The sequence below is a fragment of the Protomyctophum parallelum genome (assembly GCF_964188405.1).
Source record: "Protomyctophum parallelum genome assembly, chromosome: 22".
NCBI classification, from domain to species: Eukaryota; Metazoa; Chordata; class Actinopteri; order Myctophiformes; family Myctophidae; genus Protomyctophum; species Protomyctophum parallelum.
The window spans coordinates 29,332,497-29,350,997 of NC_139714.1; the positions used below are offsets into that span (position 1 = coordinate 29,332,497).

Sequence of the window (18,501 nt, forward strand, 5' to 3'; positions counted from 1 at the left end):
TTGTATAACTAACTACACTTATTGTATACAGTGTTATAAGATTATACATTTATAAAGCCTTATCTTATGTATGTTTACAAAGTATTATACGGAATTAGTTCATGTTTATGTTTATAAAGCATTATAAACATGGGACGCATAATCACAATGGTTCCGCGTAGCAGACAGTTTCCGGTCGGAACAAATACCAGTGAGCACCATTGACTCTTCTGTGTTTCCAAGTCAACTCTAACATGAAATAATCGGGGACACAAAAAGTGATTATTATATGCGGCGGGTTTTCGGATATAAAGCTCGTTTGTCTCCGCGGAGGAGCCGTACGCGATCGGCACTCCGTGAAGCAACTCACCGTACTTACGTGCGCGTACGGCGCAACCATTTCTTCATCTCATGGATCCAGTGCACAGGGAGATCCTTAGGAGACACAGACTGGAGCTGTCGGATCAGATCGCGGTGAGCGACACCATAGTTCACTTTCTGTACCAGGAGAACGTCTTGACGCACGGTCACGTCGAGGAGATCCAGGCCCAGCCGACCAGCAGGAGCAGAGCCCTGAGGCTGCTGGACCTCCTGCCGTCCCGCGGGCCGCGGGCCTTTGACGCCTTTCTGCGGTCCCTGGAGGAGGAGTTCATCTGGGTAAAAGACACCATATTACACGACCTAGAGTCACAACACACTGCGAATGGACAGCCCCCCAAAGGTGAGGATTTGTTTTGTTTTGTGCAGGAAAGTTTTCTAAATGTATAAAACAACAACAAACAAGCCATTTGTATGTGTGTGCGCGCGCAATTGTGTATTTGTACTGCATGTTGTTGTAAGTTTTGTAACAATGTTTTATTCATAGGTCCCCCTCAAAAATTAGATGCTGCATGCATATCAAGGGGCAATTCTCTCAATAAATGCACTCATTTAAGACTCATAAGTCTGACCAAAGTGTTTACTCCTAGTCAAATATTAAACTACAAAGTGAAAGTTGCTCAGTCAACATCACATTGTGAAGCGCTGATCTTCTATATTAACTATACATAGGGCTTAAGAAGCGGTCATAATGCACCTTTTCCTTCTCTGGAGTCTAGTGGAGTCAAAAGTGCAATATTTGTCTTTGAAATGTAGTGGAGTAAAAGTACAGATACCGGTCCGGTACTCAATTTCTTTTTTAAAGCAACACAGTGCTGACATTTTTACCATTGAGCTGTTGACCTTTGACACGATCTAAATATCTCAAAATATCTCAATAGAAGAGCAGGGAGACAAAATACAACCACCCAAATTGTATAGACCCCAATTGTATAAACTGAAGTTAAACTGGTTATTTAATTATGAAGTATTTAGGACAGCCCAGTTTGTTTCTAGAGCCTGGAGTAGAAGACAATCCCAGCTCTTCAAGTAGGTACATGTGTCTCCTGTCACAGGCCTAAAGGTGTATTTTATTGTATTTACTTGCGCACGCAGAGCGTGCAAGTAATGTTATCAGTCAGGTGCTACGATGCGCATGTCCCTTAGACATACGCATGATGTTGAGAGACCCGAAACCCCATTGACCTCAGGATACAGGATACGTCCCAGGTGCATCCATGCGATGTTTTTTAGTTATACCATACAGATTGGACAAAATTACATTTAATTCATTAAATAAGTTACATAGTGAGTACTATGAGTACTATACTAGTAGTGAGTAATAGTGAGTACTCAAGTAAAGGTACTTAGTTACTGTCCACCACTGGTGTCCTTACCGACACCAGGCTCGCAATGGAAGTTATTTTGTATTAACATACCTGAACTAACATTTTATTAATTAAAATACGTTCTGGATTGTAGCTTTAATTTAACTTTTGGGAGTTTACAAATATAACTCAAATTGGTTACATTTATTTTGTAATTTGTACATTCTCAGAGTTACGCATTAAACACATAAAACCTTATCACTCGTCTCTCGCCCATGACAAGTTTTACATTTCTGGAAGATGTGGTTATTTTTTTACACAGTTGGACACTATTAAAAATAATTACTGAAAACTGAGTTCTTCTCCTTGTCGAAGACCATCTGATGGAATTCTCTTGAGACTCAACTGCTAGAGAAGTCTTTTGTTTCAAATAAAATCCCACACATTTTTATTACAACACACCAGTTATGTAAATAGTCGTGTCAATGTTACACAATAGACATTTGATAAAATGACACATTCTTGTCTTGTTTCCCCAAGATGGAAATTATCACAACACAAATTGCACCTTGAACTTGTTCTGCTGTGACTTGTTTTGGCAGTAAGTGTTGAGTTGCTTCCAACCTTCCAAAACTGAAACTTTTATATCATAAAAAAACAACATGAAACATTTCATAGATTTGAACCACATCGCCATGCTATAATTAGTTGTACAATGGTGGCGTACAAAAATTAAAAATAGCAGATGTACAAGCTCACAACTTTTTTTTAATAATAGTTCATTATCGTAATCGCAGCAAAAGTTTGAAATAATCATGATATTCTTCTTTTCGTGTCTTTGAAGCATGCGGTTAGATGACAGTTGCCCATTTCTTTACACAGTCCTTTGCATTATTGTTGAACTGCTGCATCGTATGGTCCTCTTCTCCACATTCACAGATGGTTGGGCCGGTTTTGTAGCCCCATCTGTCCATAGCAGCTTTTGATCGCCCCGTTCCTGTTCTCAGGCGGTCGAGTGTCTTCTACCGGCCAGAAGGGAGGTCTTCAGAAGGGGGGGATTTTCATGTCAATAGGAGGGGGGGTCATTCTCAAGCTTGCCCAGAGCTGGAGTCTGGTTTCTACCTGAGATGTTGTAAGGGGCTGGACATGGCTGAGGAAGCTTGTCTTTGACTTAAGTCGTTGGGCTGAGGGTTTGTGTCCATGAAGGAGGTGGCGTTCATTGCTGCTGGTAGCTTTTGTCATCTCTACTTGGCTGGCGGCTTCCCGTCTCACATCTGCAGGGGCGATGCCAGCGAGGAGATGCAGGTTGTTCACGTTGGTAGGCTTCAAGCAACCAGTTATCAAGTGTCAGGTGTTGTTCAACGCTGGGTCTAGTTCTTTGGCATGGGTTGATCTCTCCAAAACAGGACATGCATACTCCGCAGAGGAATATCATGATATTATTATTATTGACTTGTAGTCACATCACCCAGCCCTAGGCCAACGAGATGATACCGTACCACATCACTGCGATGACCTGAAGTAGAATCCCGTTGAAGACCCACATGTTTCTACCAATGGCTGCATTTTTCCACTTGTGCTGTGAACTTCGTGAAGCGGAAAAACCCCATAAAAGGCTCCATCAAAACATGTGGAATGACAGCCTCCCTCCCCGTTTGCTGAAAGCCATTCAAGAGTTTTCAAAACAACTCTTGTTATTCTGCATATTTGCATTGCCAGTGACCTCACTATAAAATCATGCTCTCTTTGGCCTTGGCTCACTGCCACAGAGTGTTTGTGTAGAGTAGCGTGGCGTAGTGTATTCAAAACAACAGAGGCACATGCTGCCTCAGGTACTGATAACTAGGCTAACATATAATCTTTGTAACTGCATTTCATTTGTATACATTTTAAGACATTTTAAACTACTTTAACCCCATGGCATCACTATTTTGGGCATGTCATTAGGCAATGTTCACACATTTTCTAATTGATTTTGTGAAGATATTGCTCACAACAACGCAATGCTGTGTGATAGGATGTGGACTTGTGAGGTTTTGTAGGTCAGCGTTTTTCAAAATAATTTTGAAATCATCATTAACATTAAACATTAAAACAGGACTTGTGTGTTCTAGGACAGAGAGCTCATTCAATAAACAATACAGGTTGAATGCATTTGAACCAACATTACATATTCATGTTGTTACAGACTTCAGGATTATTAGTTAGAAAGTTAGAAACCTATTGCATGAATTCAGGAGACCATTATGTGGCACTGTACTGTCCAAGGACTCTGACCAAAAGAGACCAGACCATTTTTATACGTAGATAGGGGGAGACTTATTATCATAGTCACAAGCTGTACTCAATAACAATACATGTCATTCTAGTACCAGGTCAGCATAAAGTACAATAGTCAAATTGTCTGAGCATACTGTATCATGAGGACCAAGGATGAATGACACCCTAATGGACGTGTCAGGCCTGGGCTCCATTGAGTGCATTGCGCCACGTTGGACAGCATCAAAACATTAACCGGTGTGAATGGGTGACGCCATCCAAACGCAATGCGCAGGGTAATGTCAGCAGTGGAGCACCCTTCATTGATAAGGGAACATTCCCTGCGTTAACGATGGCACAACGCTGACGGACGGTCAGTCAGTCAGTCAGTCAGAAAGACAGTAAGACACTTAAAGTTTTTTAAACAACAATTAATAGACTGTTTCCACATGGCCAAGCAGTATCAGAAATTATCTCATCAAGGGGCAGTTTTTACCACCAGGATTTAATTTCAATCAACTTTTGAGGGCATTTTGTCCCTAAACGTATAAAAAAAGGTTTAAAAAGGGTACTGTTAAATGAATTCCCCTTGCAAAGAAAATGATTTAAAGGCACTTTAGGCATATTTGATGGAAAAAAGAATGATTTTTTTAGCAAAAAATAAAAAAGACATTCAGTCATCAGAGACCCTTGAATTAAATGAATTAATTGAAATGATTACTCACTGTACAATCTTACAGGTTTTGGTAGGAGTCTGATCAGCAGCAGAGCAAGCATGCTGCCAACAAACATTCAAGCACAGAAGGAAGTGGGCGTGGAAGTCTAGGAAGTGACATCACTTTTATACTGATCACATGATTGCCATGTTTGGTACCTGGGTTATGATGTGCATTGACACATAAACAGTTGGTGGTAACGTACATCTCGTTCTGCTGAAAATGAAACAGTGCTGACTGTGTTTGCTGAAGCGTATAGGCTAAGGCAGTGCAGTGGTTCTCAACCTTTTCGGAGCACGTCCACAACCCCAGGTTGACAGGACTACCCAAAACCCAAACCCTGAACCTAACCTCACAGGAAGCCACAGGTTAGTTTGAACCTGCCACACATGTCGGGAGAGACGGTGTTGTCGGACTAATGCCTATTTTACTGTTAGTATGTTGTCTAGTAACCAATGTATGCACCCCCATGACCCCTACCCCCAAAATAATCATATTTGAACTGGGGGCCCCTCACCCTGACAAGCACTTGGAATTGCATGAGTTGCGATGGATAAATATAAGAAAATAGCTGATCGCATTGCTTATTTATTATTAAACAGAATCAGTGCTGGCGAGGCCTTACAGTAGCAAGCCTCCGTAGCACCCGGAATGATTCCAAAGATGAAACACAGCAGGACTTTCTTATAGCGATATCAAACGCCTTAAAATGAGCCTACTCGTCATGCGCACCCCGCATAATTAATTTATAGGACGAGTATACCCGTCCAGGCCGTCCTTGACTCCTTATCCAATGTGTTATTTGACAATTTGGCCAATGTTTGACCAATTTTTATAGTAGACCCATAGTTTGTTACTTTTGATGCAGCAATGGTATTTGTTTTTAGGAATTAAAAATCTATCGATCTACAAGCTCACAACGCTTGTAAATAGACTATGTTTGGGGGATTAAGTGGTTAGGGTATTTGGTTCCATTTTGTGTACTCTTCGGAGTTAAGTCGGGAAAATGAGAATGTGGTCTCTTGTCCATTGTTGCAGTGGGTGGGGATTGGGGAGATCATGCCGTGCTGTGCCGATTTTTGTGCCATAAATTCATGCTGGAGCAGGCAGGGCCATGTGCTTGTTTTTACTGGCATTCATCACCAAGGCAGCCCCCCCGGCGCCCCAACCCCCCACCAATTTCTTTTTATTTTATTGCCTGCCGCCTGCTTTCCAGGAATCTTGGCAGGAGGAGCTTCTTCCTGTTAGCGCTGCAGAAACCTTGGCGAGATGTGGACGGAGCAGCAAACCCTGTCAGCCGAACAATGGCAATGCTCAAGGTCCCATTAGAAGGTTCAGACTACAGAGACTGACTTTGTGAGATGTAATGAGCTGATTTGAGCTGATGACATCCTAGTCCTTGAGTCCTTGCCATGAGTCACAGAACTGCTGAGGTAGATTAATACTTCACCGGATAGTATGCCACATTTGTGCGCAATCCCCCCCCCCCCCCCCCCTCCTTGCTTTTAAGGAGTCCAGTGTTTGTGTGTTATCTGTTCAACTTCATATGTTAGCCTGTTTGCATCCATAAAGAGAGAAAGAAAGTAAAGAGAGGGCCCACCCGCTTTCTTGCTTGTTGTAAAGAGGCAGTTCTTAGAAAAGCCTCCTGTTTTGCCAGAAGTGCTTTCTGGAGAATATTCTCTTCCTGCTGCTCGCCTTATTACTCAGTGCTCAACCATATTTCAGCAGTCTGACTCTGTTGCCATTGTTTGAAGAACTAGTTCACCAAACAAGTGTTTTGGTTGGCCGGTTTTACCAGACCCTTCCTTGGCATGAAATGGAGAACATGTTATTCAGCGGCCCAGAGCTTAAACTTAGTCATGACTCATGTGCGGTTGCCACGTCAAAGAACTTTTTGTTTTTTTGTGGCGTAGTGGCGGGGGGGGGGGGGGGGGGGCGGATTTGTCCAATCAGACGACAGCCTCCCAGGACAACACGTTTTATAGAGCGTTTATGCAGGAAAGCACAGGTGCCTTGTTTTTCTCTGGGAGGTTTGAAGTGCTATGTTTGCTAGATGTGCTACATGTCAGGACAACAGGACATTTTTCAGTTTTTGCCAAGCAGTTGAAAACAGCCATTAAGGGGGCATTGAGGACACCGGTAATGAAGTACTGTTTGGTTAGTTTTACCAGCCTTGGGGAACTATGTGGTGTTGACTTGCTCACACTGTCCTTGGAGGCCACAAAGGACTAGTGAATGAGCTCACAGTGCTGAACTTTGTCCAGCTCAATACATCCAGTACCATTTATGAAAGCGCTGCGGCCAAACATTGTGTATCACAGATGACTCATGCACACTCGCCTTGCTTAAAACTGCAAATCTAGAATAGAATATAACTAGTCTCGTCTGCAGTGGTTGGAGCGGTCTCCTTTGCTCATCCATCGATAAGACACTTGTATTGGGTAGTACACCTCTGAGCACATTGAATTGCCTAGTTGTTGAAATGTCCTATAAACAAATGAACTTGCCTTGCCTTACTGGTTGCAAGTAGTACTGCCTTAAGCTCATGAGCACATCTTCCCTGGCCAAGCAGGCATAACCTCTCGCGTGAGCGGTAGACGTTTCGTCTCCCATGTGGGAGTCCCAGGTTTCAATCCCAGGTAGGACATTTATGGACTGCAGCTTTAACAATCCAGGTACAGTTAGGCAAGGCTAAAGACACAACCAGTGTCAGGCACTCTCCTCATGGCCAAATATTTATACCGAATGGTATATGGTATTTGTAAATGATGTGTTGAAAACTCTTGAACTTATAGTTGTGCATCATTTGTAATATTCACCTAAATTAATCTTTAAAGGGCCACTTCACCCCTTTTGCAACCAGATCTTATTTTGATGTGCTCATTAGTGTAGATTATCGTCTTACACAAACATTAAATTCCCATTGACAATGAATGGAGAATGTCACATCATAGTGTCTGAGCAAATAGACATGTTACGTCATGATGTACGATGATAAGAGCGCCCCTCACTTCACACAGGTGTGATTTTTGAGGGGCCCCTCCTATATACAGCTTTAATGTTTGTCTTTCAACGATGCTTGTTTAAGAAAACGCCATAGACAATAAAGAGAAATGTAATGTTTGTTTTGAGGACTAAAACAAACATTATGTTGTAATTGATGTTGATCACTTCACACTTCACTACTAGACCTGTACGTGTCCGACGACCACCGGCTTACTTGAGAACAATGCAACTTGGGAACCTAATAATACCCGTTGTCAACGTGTCATAGCTAGCATCTGACATCTGTATATCGAGATCTCTGTATCTGTCTGTCTGCCTGAAGAGTGCAAACTGACTGTGAAAAGTGGACTGGTTAAGTAATCAATTGGCAGTTGTGGGGTTGCCAAAACTTGCCATGGCAATAAATTGGCTGAGGCAGAGGCTGGAAATTGCACAGGTGAAGGGACTTGGGCTCATTAGGTCAACTGGCAGAGCTTGACCAGAGCCTTTTATGGTGTTTCTGGACAACGGTGTATGCAACCGACTCAAGGCCAGGCCCTGCACTCCCTGTGGGGGTGTGGAACGCGTGTCAAATTTTAAGTCGGTGGGGCAAACGGTTCTCGAACCGTACACACACTGTGCGTGTGTGTACGGTTGTAATGCACGGACAGACAGAGACGTGGCGCATTTATAGTTAGCGGTTGTCTCAGTAAGACAGCCCTCCCCCTCTCCACAAGGTGGGGTGAGTGCACCTATGCATTATGGTCATAGAATACATTACGTTTCTGGCCATAGAGTGCAAATTTCAAATTGTGCTACTGTTATCTACGACAATTTCTATTAACATTGAGTGAACAGCTGTGAAATGTCCCTTAATTAATCAGTGTAATTCATTTAGACAATACAACTATTACTAAGGTAATAAAGTACAAGATGAGGGTTCTGAAATCACAGACATCTTGTTATATCTAAGAAAATGACATGTCGGATCATGTTACCATCTGTGTGGAATGCTCCACAGATGGTAACTGTTTCTGTAGTCAGTGGGAAGATGAGCAAAGCTAGGTACCCTTTTAATTCACTCTTGGACTGTCATTTCTAATGAAGAAATGACCATTGTGTCCGTTGCCATAGTCACATCCTGCATCCAGATCCTGTATTATGGACCAAGTTTAGGAGTTGTCAAATGTGTTGCTTACGATTGCTAAATAATATTTAGCAATTTTATTGCTAAATATCTTTCCTTAGATTGATGAAATGTGTTGAAAGGAAAGGTTAAAGAGATGCCTCTTTTCACAAACTGCTGTCCCCGCCGCCTGTTTTCTATTCACCCATGCTACTCTTAGGGGAGTGAAGGATGAAGTGATATTGAATGTCTGCATCTACCGCCTCTATTATAAAACTTGTTTCCAGGAACAGCAGTGAATAGAGAGCTCCTTTGCCCAGGGCTGTTGCACAACAGTTGTAAAGGATAGATAGTTTTCCTGGTCTTTATGGAGTATCAGGGTGTTGACCATATTTAGGCAAGACAAACGTTAACACAACCAGGCTATGTGCGGTAAAAACCCAGTCCCAGTGTACACTTTATGAATCCCTTTGTATGGAGATTCCAGTTCGCAGATTGTAAACGCCAACTTTTCCTCTGTGTCACAGAGACCTGAAAGCAAACAAACATGACTGCTATCAACGTAATAGGTTTACAACACCGTACTCACTTTGTTGACACTGAATTTAAGGAATAATTGTATTTTGTATGGCTCCTGGTCGGATTAATAGATGCTTAATTTGGCTTTCTCCAAAATGTTGAAGTAGCTGCATAGCACCTTCCTTTGTCATTTTCCAGTTAAGTTAAATTCTTAATGTCAGTTCACCCATATAGTTTTGCTTGGAGTCACAATATACAGCAAACAATATCTGCAGCATGACATTTTTAAATAAAATGAAAAAGGTTTATGAGATATACAGTACAAATAGTACAGGACAACATAGCGTAACATGTGCAGTAAACACCACCGTCTTTATGAGGCGTCTTATTTTATTTATCTCCCTGCAGACAACTGGCACCTTCCAGACGAGGTTCTGCTGACGGTTCCGTCAGACCGGGAGCTATCCCGACTGGCCTCCCGGCTCGGCCCCGAGTGGGAAGCCCTCTTGCTGGACCTAGGGCTGTCGACGGGGGCAATGTTCCGCTGCCGCGCCGACCACGTCCACAGCACACATGGCCAGGCACTGGCTGGCCTGGTCAAATGGAGGCAGTGCCAGGGAAAGGCTGCCACGGTGCACAGACTAGTGCAGAGCCTCCAGGCGGTCGACGTCCACCCCGCTGTTCTGGAGGAGCTTTTCCACCAGTGACCTATCCGTCAACTCGTCACCCGCTGGTGAAACAGCAATGCGGGCATATATCAGGCCTGGGCGTGCAAGCGTGTAAGATGAGCTTCCAGCTTGAAGCTCAGATGCACGCCCAGGCATGCTCGTGCATGTCAAGGTTTGCACCAGGAAGTGAATTAAAAATACTTTTTAATTCACTTTACTTAGTAAAGTGCCAAAACGACTGGATACAAGACACTTGGGGTTACACTGGATTATTACACAGATTTTTTAATTATTTATATTTATATATATTCTTGCTCGTTCCAAGGTTGCCGGATTTGACCCGGGACGAGTGTTATACTTTGCCTACCGGTATTCAGAAATAGCAGATATACAAGGTCATAGTGCTTCACGGGTTGCTATTTTTTTTTGTAATCCTGAAAATGTGTGCAAATCTTTGAATATACAGTACATGTATTCTTTTTTAAAGCAAACATTTCAAATCATCACATCTTTGCTTCTGGAGGTGGGGTCCTGGACATGAAAACGTTTGAGAAATACTAATTATCAATGTAATTTATTAGTATACTGTACATGAAATTGAATAATGGAATATTATATTAACATTGAATTTAGAGACTGCCACGAATATTCGGAAAAGTGAATATTCATGTGGATCCCTAGGATGAATAGGTCTACATCATTTTTTACTTTTACTTGACTACAAATGTTGGGAGCGTACCTATGTTCCTCAGGTTCTATGTTCCCCACCATGCAAAAAAGGTTCTTTGTTCCCCACTTAGAATAAACCTAAACCAGAAACCTAACCTAGTCATTTTAGTAATTCTAGTAAGACTAAAAGTATTTTAGCAACTTAGTCTTAGTGTTACTTTTAGTAGCAAATTCTGATTTAAGCTCAGTCTTTGAACAATCCATTGAACTTTAGGCCTGGCTAGGCTACTTAAACTATCTAGTCTTAGCCAACTAAAAATTAACACTGGCATAAAATAAAGTACTAAACTAAGACATAATTGCTCAGACTCTTCAACAAACAAAAACAAACATTCTTTGTTCTGTACTTATACATACAATTGTGTAGTACAAAACACTGAAGTGAACCAGAAACCTATAACTCTAACCCTAAACCCTAAGGTAAGTGGGGAACATAGAACCCGGGGAACATAGGGATGACCCCCAAATTTCCAGTACTCTACCCACCCCTGGTCATTTCACCCAGGTCAAATAAAAGCTGGGTATGTGATAAATATAATAATCAGCCCTCCTTGCTACTGTTTTATTCAAATATACCCATACATATTAGACCAAATGTCTGACCGAAATTGATTCCAAAGTCTGTGGAACATTCTTTGTGTCCCTGACTGAATTTGTGTCACTTTTTCATGGATCCGAGTTAGTTTTTCCACAGAAAATGACTAATCCCCAAGTTAATTCCAACAGACTGTGAAAAACACCGTAGGAATGTCCTCGCAGCAAAGGAGACTAGTGTTACTTCCCCTGAAGCAACACTATGTAATAATGCTACTGCCTCAGATTTGTGCATAGGCCTACATATCCAGTGACATGTGACAGCAAATGCAGAGTTTTCCTTTTCTTAGACATTTCAGAGAATGAAACCATTGACATTGACCGTTCCTAGACATAGCGGCGATAGCCCATATTTATATTTTACATTTTAACTATATTTCACTCACTTTTGACTTCATAAGATGTAGGCCTAATGGCTAAACCACACATCCATTCATTCCTTTTATATGCATTTGTTTCATGAATGACATTCAGAGAGCCTATCTATCGGTGATCTGCAGCTACTGCCCTATTCTTGGTACCCAGGCTTTCATTTTTGTTCGCATTCACTCATTCCCTAACACATTAGCATTCCGTAGTGTGTGGCTTGATCAGATATGCACCACAAGTGATTAGGTGTGCTGCTCACTGGGCTGCTTTTGTCCGTTTTCCTGGAATCCCTGGAGGAGGAAAGGTTCACACTGATATGCAATACACTTTCCGGGTCAGCCATAAAACATCAACTAAACAGCCCATGTGCTTGGTTGCTACTCTTCTCACCATATGCACAATTCCTCAACAGTCTGTAGCCTATCACGGTTGGGCTCAGCCATCCACAGATCAGCTTTCGGTTTGTTTCAAAGTTTTTTAAGGTGGTCTGGAAAGTTTTCTTGTGTGTAATTAATAGTGGCTTGTGGATTTTCTTTTTTACAGTGCAGTTTATTGTTGCAAAGTGTATTACATAAGTGTTTACAGTTTCTATTATGAGGAGGAGGAGGGCAGAAGTATAAAGAAAATAGTCCTGTGAATTTGAAGTCACAGTATTATTGGGGTCATTTAAACCAACCAACCAAGGCCTTGCATGAAGTCATTTTACGGTACAACATTTATTTTTAATGATTACATTGCATTGCTCTTTCTTTATTTTAAGCAGTTTCTTTCTCTCTCTCTCTCCCCCCCCCCCTCTCTCTCTCTCTCTCTCTCTCTCTTTTCCACTTTGCTTTTTGTAAAAATTAAAAAGTGTATCTGGTCCAAAACGTACAAAATACAATTAATCACTTTAGCCCTATTTCACAAATTGTGAATTATGAATTAACCACTTTAGCTCTATTTCACAAAATTGTGCAAATAGCCGATCTACGCACATTGTAAGCTTGTAGATTGGTTGGGTTGAAGAGATTGTAGGAAAGTTAAAAAAGAAAAAAGAAACGACCCATAAAAACGAGCATGGGACACTAAGGGTAGAGAGCTGAAAGACATGCAGCACATGGCTCCAGCTGGAATCATTGCAACCACATGGTCGGCACACAATCCCGTTTTTTGCATTACAAGGTTTGATTTTCCTATGAACTGCTAAAAAGCTCAGTCGAAGTCACACATGTGACGCTCCTAGAAAGTTTCTCAGAAAGCTGGTTTATATCCTCTTTCTAAGAAACTCTGAGAATACGGAGGGACTTTTCTTTCTTTGCCAGCCCCCGCCCCCCTCTCTAGCACCGGTCAGCTACTATACTTTGAGGAGAATTAAGCCATTTGTCTGTTCATTTGTCTCTGCTCTGTTTAGGTTAAGGCAGTTTAGGATCAATCAATGACCCTGTCTGTCTGCTCAGCATTGCCTCTTAAATGCTTCCTATAAAACTAACTAACAACTATTATAGGCCTTTAACCCAATTACTTTCTTAAAGTTTAAGTCTCTCAGATGCCTGGTAAAACCACCATGGGATTTACCTCTAGACCTTTCACCCAGCCTGATTGACTGTCAAGGCAGAGACAACTAGAAAAAGTCAAGCCCCCAGTGAGGCGCTCCAACAATTCTATTCAACAATTCTTTACCACAATGTTTGAATATGTTTTGGAGGGTTCTAACTTAAGTGATTAATTCATAATGCATCTTTGGACATTTGGGTCTGGGGTCTCAAGCTGAAAAGGTTTGGGAACCTGTGCTGTAACAGACAGTGGAGGTTTCATTCTCACTGCAGCAGCCAATGCGTCAGCCATGTAATCTATTGAAGTGTCCTTGAGCTCATTCATTAATTCATCATTGATTCAGTGTATCTCCCTGAATAGAAGAGTACACTAAAGTCATAAAATGTCAATTGAAGGTCCCAAAGATAATGTATATGCCTACACTACAGAGTTCTCAAATGGATCTTGTTTTGAGACATTAACATCAGCATCAACAGCTCTATATACTGAAAGTCAGATACCTTAAGTGCTGGACAAAGTAGTTTGAGTAATTCTGGGCCCCATAATAAGACTGCACCACAAATAATGATTAAACGATACAATGACATTATTTCAGCAGCCCAGGGCTATTAGAATCTTGTTAACTGTTAAGCACCATTTGATTTGTCTGGGTTTTTAGAGTTGGATTCACCAAGGACACATTGTTAATACACGGAACATGTCTATGTAGCAGTCAAGACAGTCTGTCTGTAACTCAGAACTTAAAGCCTGGCCCTTGGATTGACTGAGCCATAGAGTTTTGATGATGTTTATCAGGCGTTTGTAGGTGTATGAATGAATATCAGATATTCATAATGGGCATGACATCATGTATCATATTATCATCGTACATTGTTGTATTTAATATTGGTGTTTGTTGCAATACATTCATTGAAATTCATTGGTTGAATTCAATTTAATTAATTTGTTATCCCAGAGTTGTTAAAATAGTTCACAAGTATGGGGCTCAGCCTATAATTGATCACTGATTTGACATGCTGCATGCCATGGGTGTACAGTGGTATTTTCTCAATTAAACTTAATTAAGCTAATCACAGAGAAGCTGTCATCACAATACCACACTGTTTGAGAAACTAGTTGAAATGTTATAGCCACAAAAACAAAGTGACAAGAGCAAATGTACTTGATTAGACAAAATAACTTGTACAGATTTGGACTGGTTGATTAACAACTTGAACCCCAGCATCCATAGCATCCAGAGGAAACCACCTAACTCAGGTTTTTGATTTATTTGCATACATCAGTGCTTTTGAACCGCCTTGCCTACGTCTGTGTGTTCAGTTTTGGATAAAGCAATGACAAGTAGTAAAACGTGCTTTGGCCAAAACCTTGGACCCTCAAACTGTCTGCTAAAACAGCTAATTCTGTCACCTTTCCCCCTCTCATGCAACTTTGATGAGGCAGTATTTGTTTTCCAAATATATATTATATATTGTATATTTTTCATTTTCTGAAAACGTAACATCTTGGAGTTAGGTGGTTTCTTCCCGACAGCATAGATATAAAAACTCATGCGTTGCAATGCGAACTGCAATGTTGCAGTGTATGCGTGGCTGCGCCTTAAATCTCTCTGAATAGACTCTGTCGCCTTTTGTATGTATGTATGTGTCTGTATGTGGTACTACATCAGCCTATTATTTAGACACTGGTATGTGCATCATTGTAAATCACGCTCTCAACTACAGTCTACAGTTGAAGTCCTGTAATTTTGCTGCAGGGGAGGTGGTATCTTATGGTGACAAGATAATATCCCAAAACCCAACTCTGTGACCTCATCTCGGCTAAGTCTGTATTCATAACCACTTTTTTATTTTTTACAATTTGTGGACCGTTGGTGTTTCCGGAATACGGTGACAATCTGGTTGGTTATATAATCCTACGTTCTGTTTCAAATTTGGCCCAGGACACCCCCCCCCCCCCATATCCTGTGCACTGTACTGTCAATAAATGCCGTAAAACATTTGAGGGGGGGGGACAGCTTTGTCGTGGTGCTATAGTGACAGGGGCCCATGTTTTATCAGGGGAGTTCAACATTTGCTGATATACATTCTAATCTCTCTATTGCCTGGAGCTATTTATAACCTCAAAACCCAGGAAGCACAAGGAAAGAGAGAGAGAGAGAGAGAATACGTAGAAGACAGGGAGAGGGAGGGCTGAAGGAGTTAGCAGAAATGTTATGCAATGCATTTTAACCCCCCCCCCCCCTCACACACACGTGTGCATGCACGCGTGCACACACACAAACACACACTTTTGTTAATTTGCCTGGTCATGAGATTTAACACACCACTGGGAGTAGGTTTGCTCTTTCATGTGTGATTTTACATCACCAAAACTTTCAGTATGAAATATTTTTGTTCTTTTCAGCTGGCCTTTGAAAATTATGAGGAAGACTGACGGCGGTTTCAGCAGAATGCGTGTAAATGAATTTCTCTCCTCTTGCCTCCCATAGCTTGTTTTCTGAGCCCACGCCTCTATGAGCTCTGCTTCCCAGAAGAGCATCAGCCTTCTGGGTAAAGCACGGCGCTACAGCACGTCTACAGTGTGTATCTGATGCACATACACACATGCAGGCGTGCACTCGCGCACACACATACACACACGTGCAGGCATACGCACACACACACACACACACACACACACAATTATGTGCAATTATGTTGCATCTCAGATCATTTAGGCGTAGACACACATACCAGAAGTGCACTTACTTGAATTCACATTTGCATAAGATGCTCGCAGAAAGAAATAAGTCTGTTGAACCGTCTATTTTTACAGTATGTAGGCAGCTTAATTTAATTTGAAGCAACAGATGGAGTCCCAGGCAAGAAGTGCTCCCCCCCCCCCCCCCCCCCCACAATGCCACACGTATGTGCGTGCGCGCACAGATAATAATCACCTAAGCCCTCTATATAATTCATCGTAGGATGAATAAGGAGAAAAAAAGCTGATCTACAAGCTGAACACATCATAGAAAGAACATGAATATTGCATCAACACATTTTAAATTGTGGATTTCCGTTTCATGTAAACTAAAATGACATGTCCAAAATAGGGATGCCAGGTTTCAAGTGGCTGAGCAGTACAGAAGACACAGAGACGAGTCCACGTGCTCACAAATACCAGCTGAAAAGCTGTGTTGATTAGCCCAGGAGGTGTCTTCTTACAGGGGTGAAGGAGGCCATCCATGAAGACAGGAATTTCTGTGGGATTACCTAGTGCCTGCCCGTTGCCCAGAATGCACCAGCATGGAAACGGATTTCTCGGAAGCTTGATTAGACGGAAGTGGCAACGGGCCAGTGTGGGCCAGCATCTGACACACTCTGTTGGAAGCCCCCAACTCTCACACACACACACGCTGACTCGTCCGTTTCTTTCCCTTAGATATCTTTGTGTTGTTATGATTCAGTCAGGTCACATCTCATGCCCCATTCACCAAACACGGTGCCGCATCCTATTCTGTAACATGTTTTTCTTTTTGAACAATGGGAATTAGTATAACATGCCTGGTCTCCTCCTGCCCTAGCTGCAACACCTTCCACTGGCTCCCCATCCCTCGTATTAACCACTTAAACACGCAGCATCTGAGCATCCATATTCTGGGAGGAACATGAACATTCCCGTATACTAAGTACTAGAGGGTTTAAATGGTTAAACACAAAAACAACAAAACGTCACGTGCACCAAACTACAGCAACGAAAGTGAGACAAACTATGCCAGCAGGGTGTTGTTCTTGTGATTTCGGTTGACCACCCGAGTCCCTACTCCCTTAAGAGTCTCCATCTAACAAGGGGTGGTTACAGTGCGCGGAGAAGATGATGACACCAGGCTGTAAACAAGTTATTGAGCTTAGTCCAGTTACCCTGGGTAAACATAGTAACTTTGCTTTGCTTTGCTTATATACACAGTATATCAAAACAGAGAATCTACCCCTTTTTGTGAATCACAGGCATGTGCTTCATAAAACTTCTCTCCAAGAAGAGACCTCTTTTCAAAAAGGAGTATGTTTGTCTGTTTCCAGGTGTTATTTTTTGTTTTAATTTTTAATTAACTAAAAGAGGCCTTCACAAAATGTGACCTTCACAAAATGATTACCCCAAGTATTATCTGCACCTGTGACATTTGATTATACACACAGTTCTATCAGTATGTTATAACACAGGCTCCAGACCTCTTGGTCGCCCACGCCTGCGCTTCAAGGACGTTTGCAAACGTGATATGAAGCAGGCAGGCATTGACCACAACAACCGGGAGGAAGCGGCAAAAGGCCGTGGCGTTTGGAGGCAGACTGTCGCTGCAGGAACCTGCCGTGCCGAGGAGAGACATCTCTTTGCTGCAGGCGAAGAGACAGATAAGAAGAGGAAACTGCGTGAAGCAGCCCCCACTCCTGTGCCAGTCCCCTCTCGTTTTGTCTGCGCCAACTGCACTAAAGACTGCCACTCCGGAGCAGGGCTGTCCAGCCACGGCCGCAGCTGCAAGAAAACATGACCACTCAGGCGCAACCCGTCGTCATCACTGACGGACGGATGCCTATGATGAGCAACTAGAGGTTCAGGCCGCTTTGGGGCCCTCACACATCTCTGTATCTTAGATCTCTTTATCTATCAGTCCTGGTCCCTTTTATGCCCATATATGGAGATCCCTGATGCCAACAGTATATGGCCCATACAGTATATTGACAGAGAGTACAGTTCTATACAAAGGCATGCTAAAATGATTAAACCCAAAAAAGCACTGCTTGTTTACATTGGGGTCCTGTGTATTAAATTGAATTAATATGGGCAGCCCCTTTTTGTGCCCATAATATGGAGCTGACTGAATTGTTTGCGCCTGATGCCATGATAGGTCAGACGACAACAATCAATACAACTTTCATACAGAACATGAATTCTTCCTGCTGGCCTTGTCCAGGTTCTCTAACATGGCTATACACACCAGAGAGGATATGGCTATACGCGAGAGAGTTGTAGTTTGCATTCTGCTGTGTGAGTTTGAGATGTATGTGGTCTGCTCAGCATGCAAGCCCGTCATATGTTATTTGTCATTTGGAGCTAACATTTTGCAACTGGGTGTGTTAATGGAGACCAATGGATGTCAACTCGGCTCAGTCACAACAACAAATGACTGCCAAACTGTATTTGATTAAGTCCCTTTCCCAACAGTTGATTCAGCGCCAAACCGTTGTTGGATACAGAACACACGCATCCCTAAAATGCTTCACAGGAAGTTGGCAGCTTTCAGCATGGCCTCTGTCTTACTCAGTGGTTCTAAAAAAAATGTTTTCAAGGACCCCCATAAC

General features: G+C 42.2%; 2 protein-coding genes across 2 annotated transcripts in view; one reads left to right on the top strand and one right to left on the bottom strand.

The window, feature by feature from the left end:
- On the top strand, positions 1–12,308 carry cradd (CARD and death domain containing adaptor protein). Its single transcript, XM_083757452.1, has 2 exons — positions 1–700; positions 9,678–12,308. The coding sequence occupies exons 1-2, from the start codon at positions 391–393 to the stop codon at positions 9,974–9,976; spliced, it is 609 nt and encodes a 202-aa protein (XP_083613578.1). The 5' UTR covers positions 1–390; the 3' UTR covers positions 9,977–12,308.
- sco2 (synthesis of cytochrome C oxidase 2) overlaps positions 9,901–18,501 on the bottom strand; it is an 18,304-nt gene continuing 9,703 nt past the window's right edge. The window contains exon 5 of the mRNA XM_083757451.1: positions 9,901–9,999. The gene's annotated coding sequence lies outside the window, so the exon portion shown is untranslated. The remainder of the gene's footprint in view (positions 10,000–18,501) is intronic.

Excerpts from the sequence above, each read along its gene's own strand:
- cradd (XM_083757452.1), top strand. The coding sequence starts at position 391 with ATGGATCCAGTGCACAGGGAGATCCTTAGGAGACACAGACTGGAGCTG. Across the intron at positions 701-9,677 it reads GAATGGACAGCCCCCCAAAG|ACAACTGGCACCTTCCAGAC; the intron begins GTGAGGATTTGT and ends ATCTCCCTGCAG.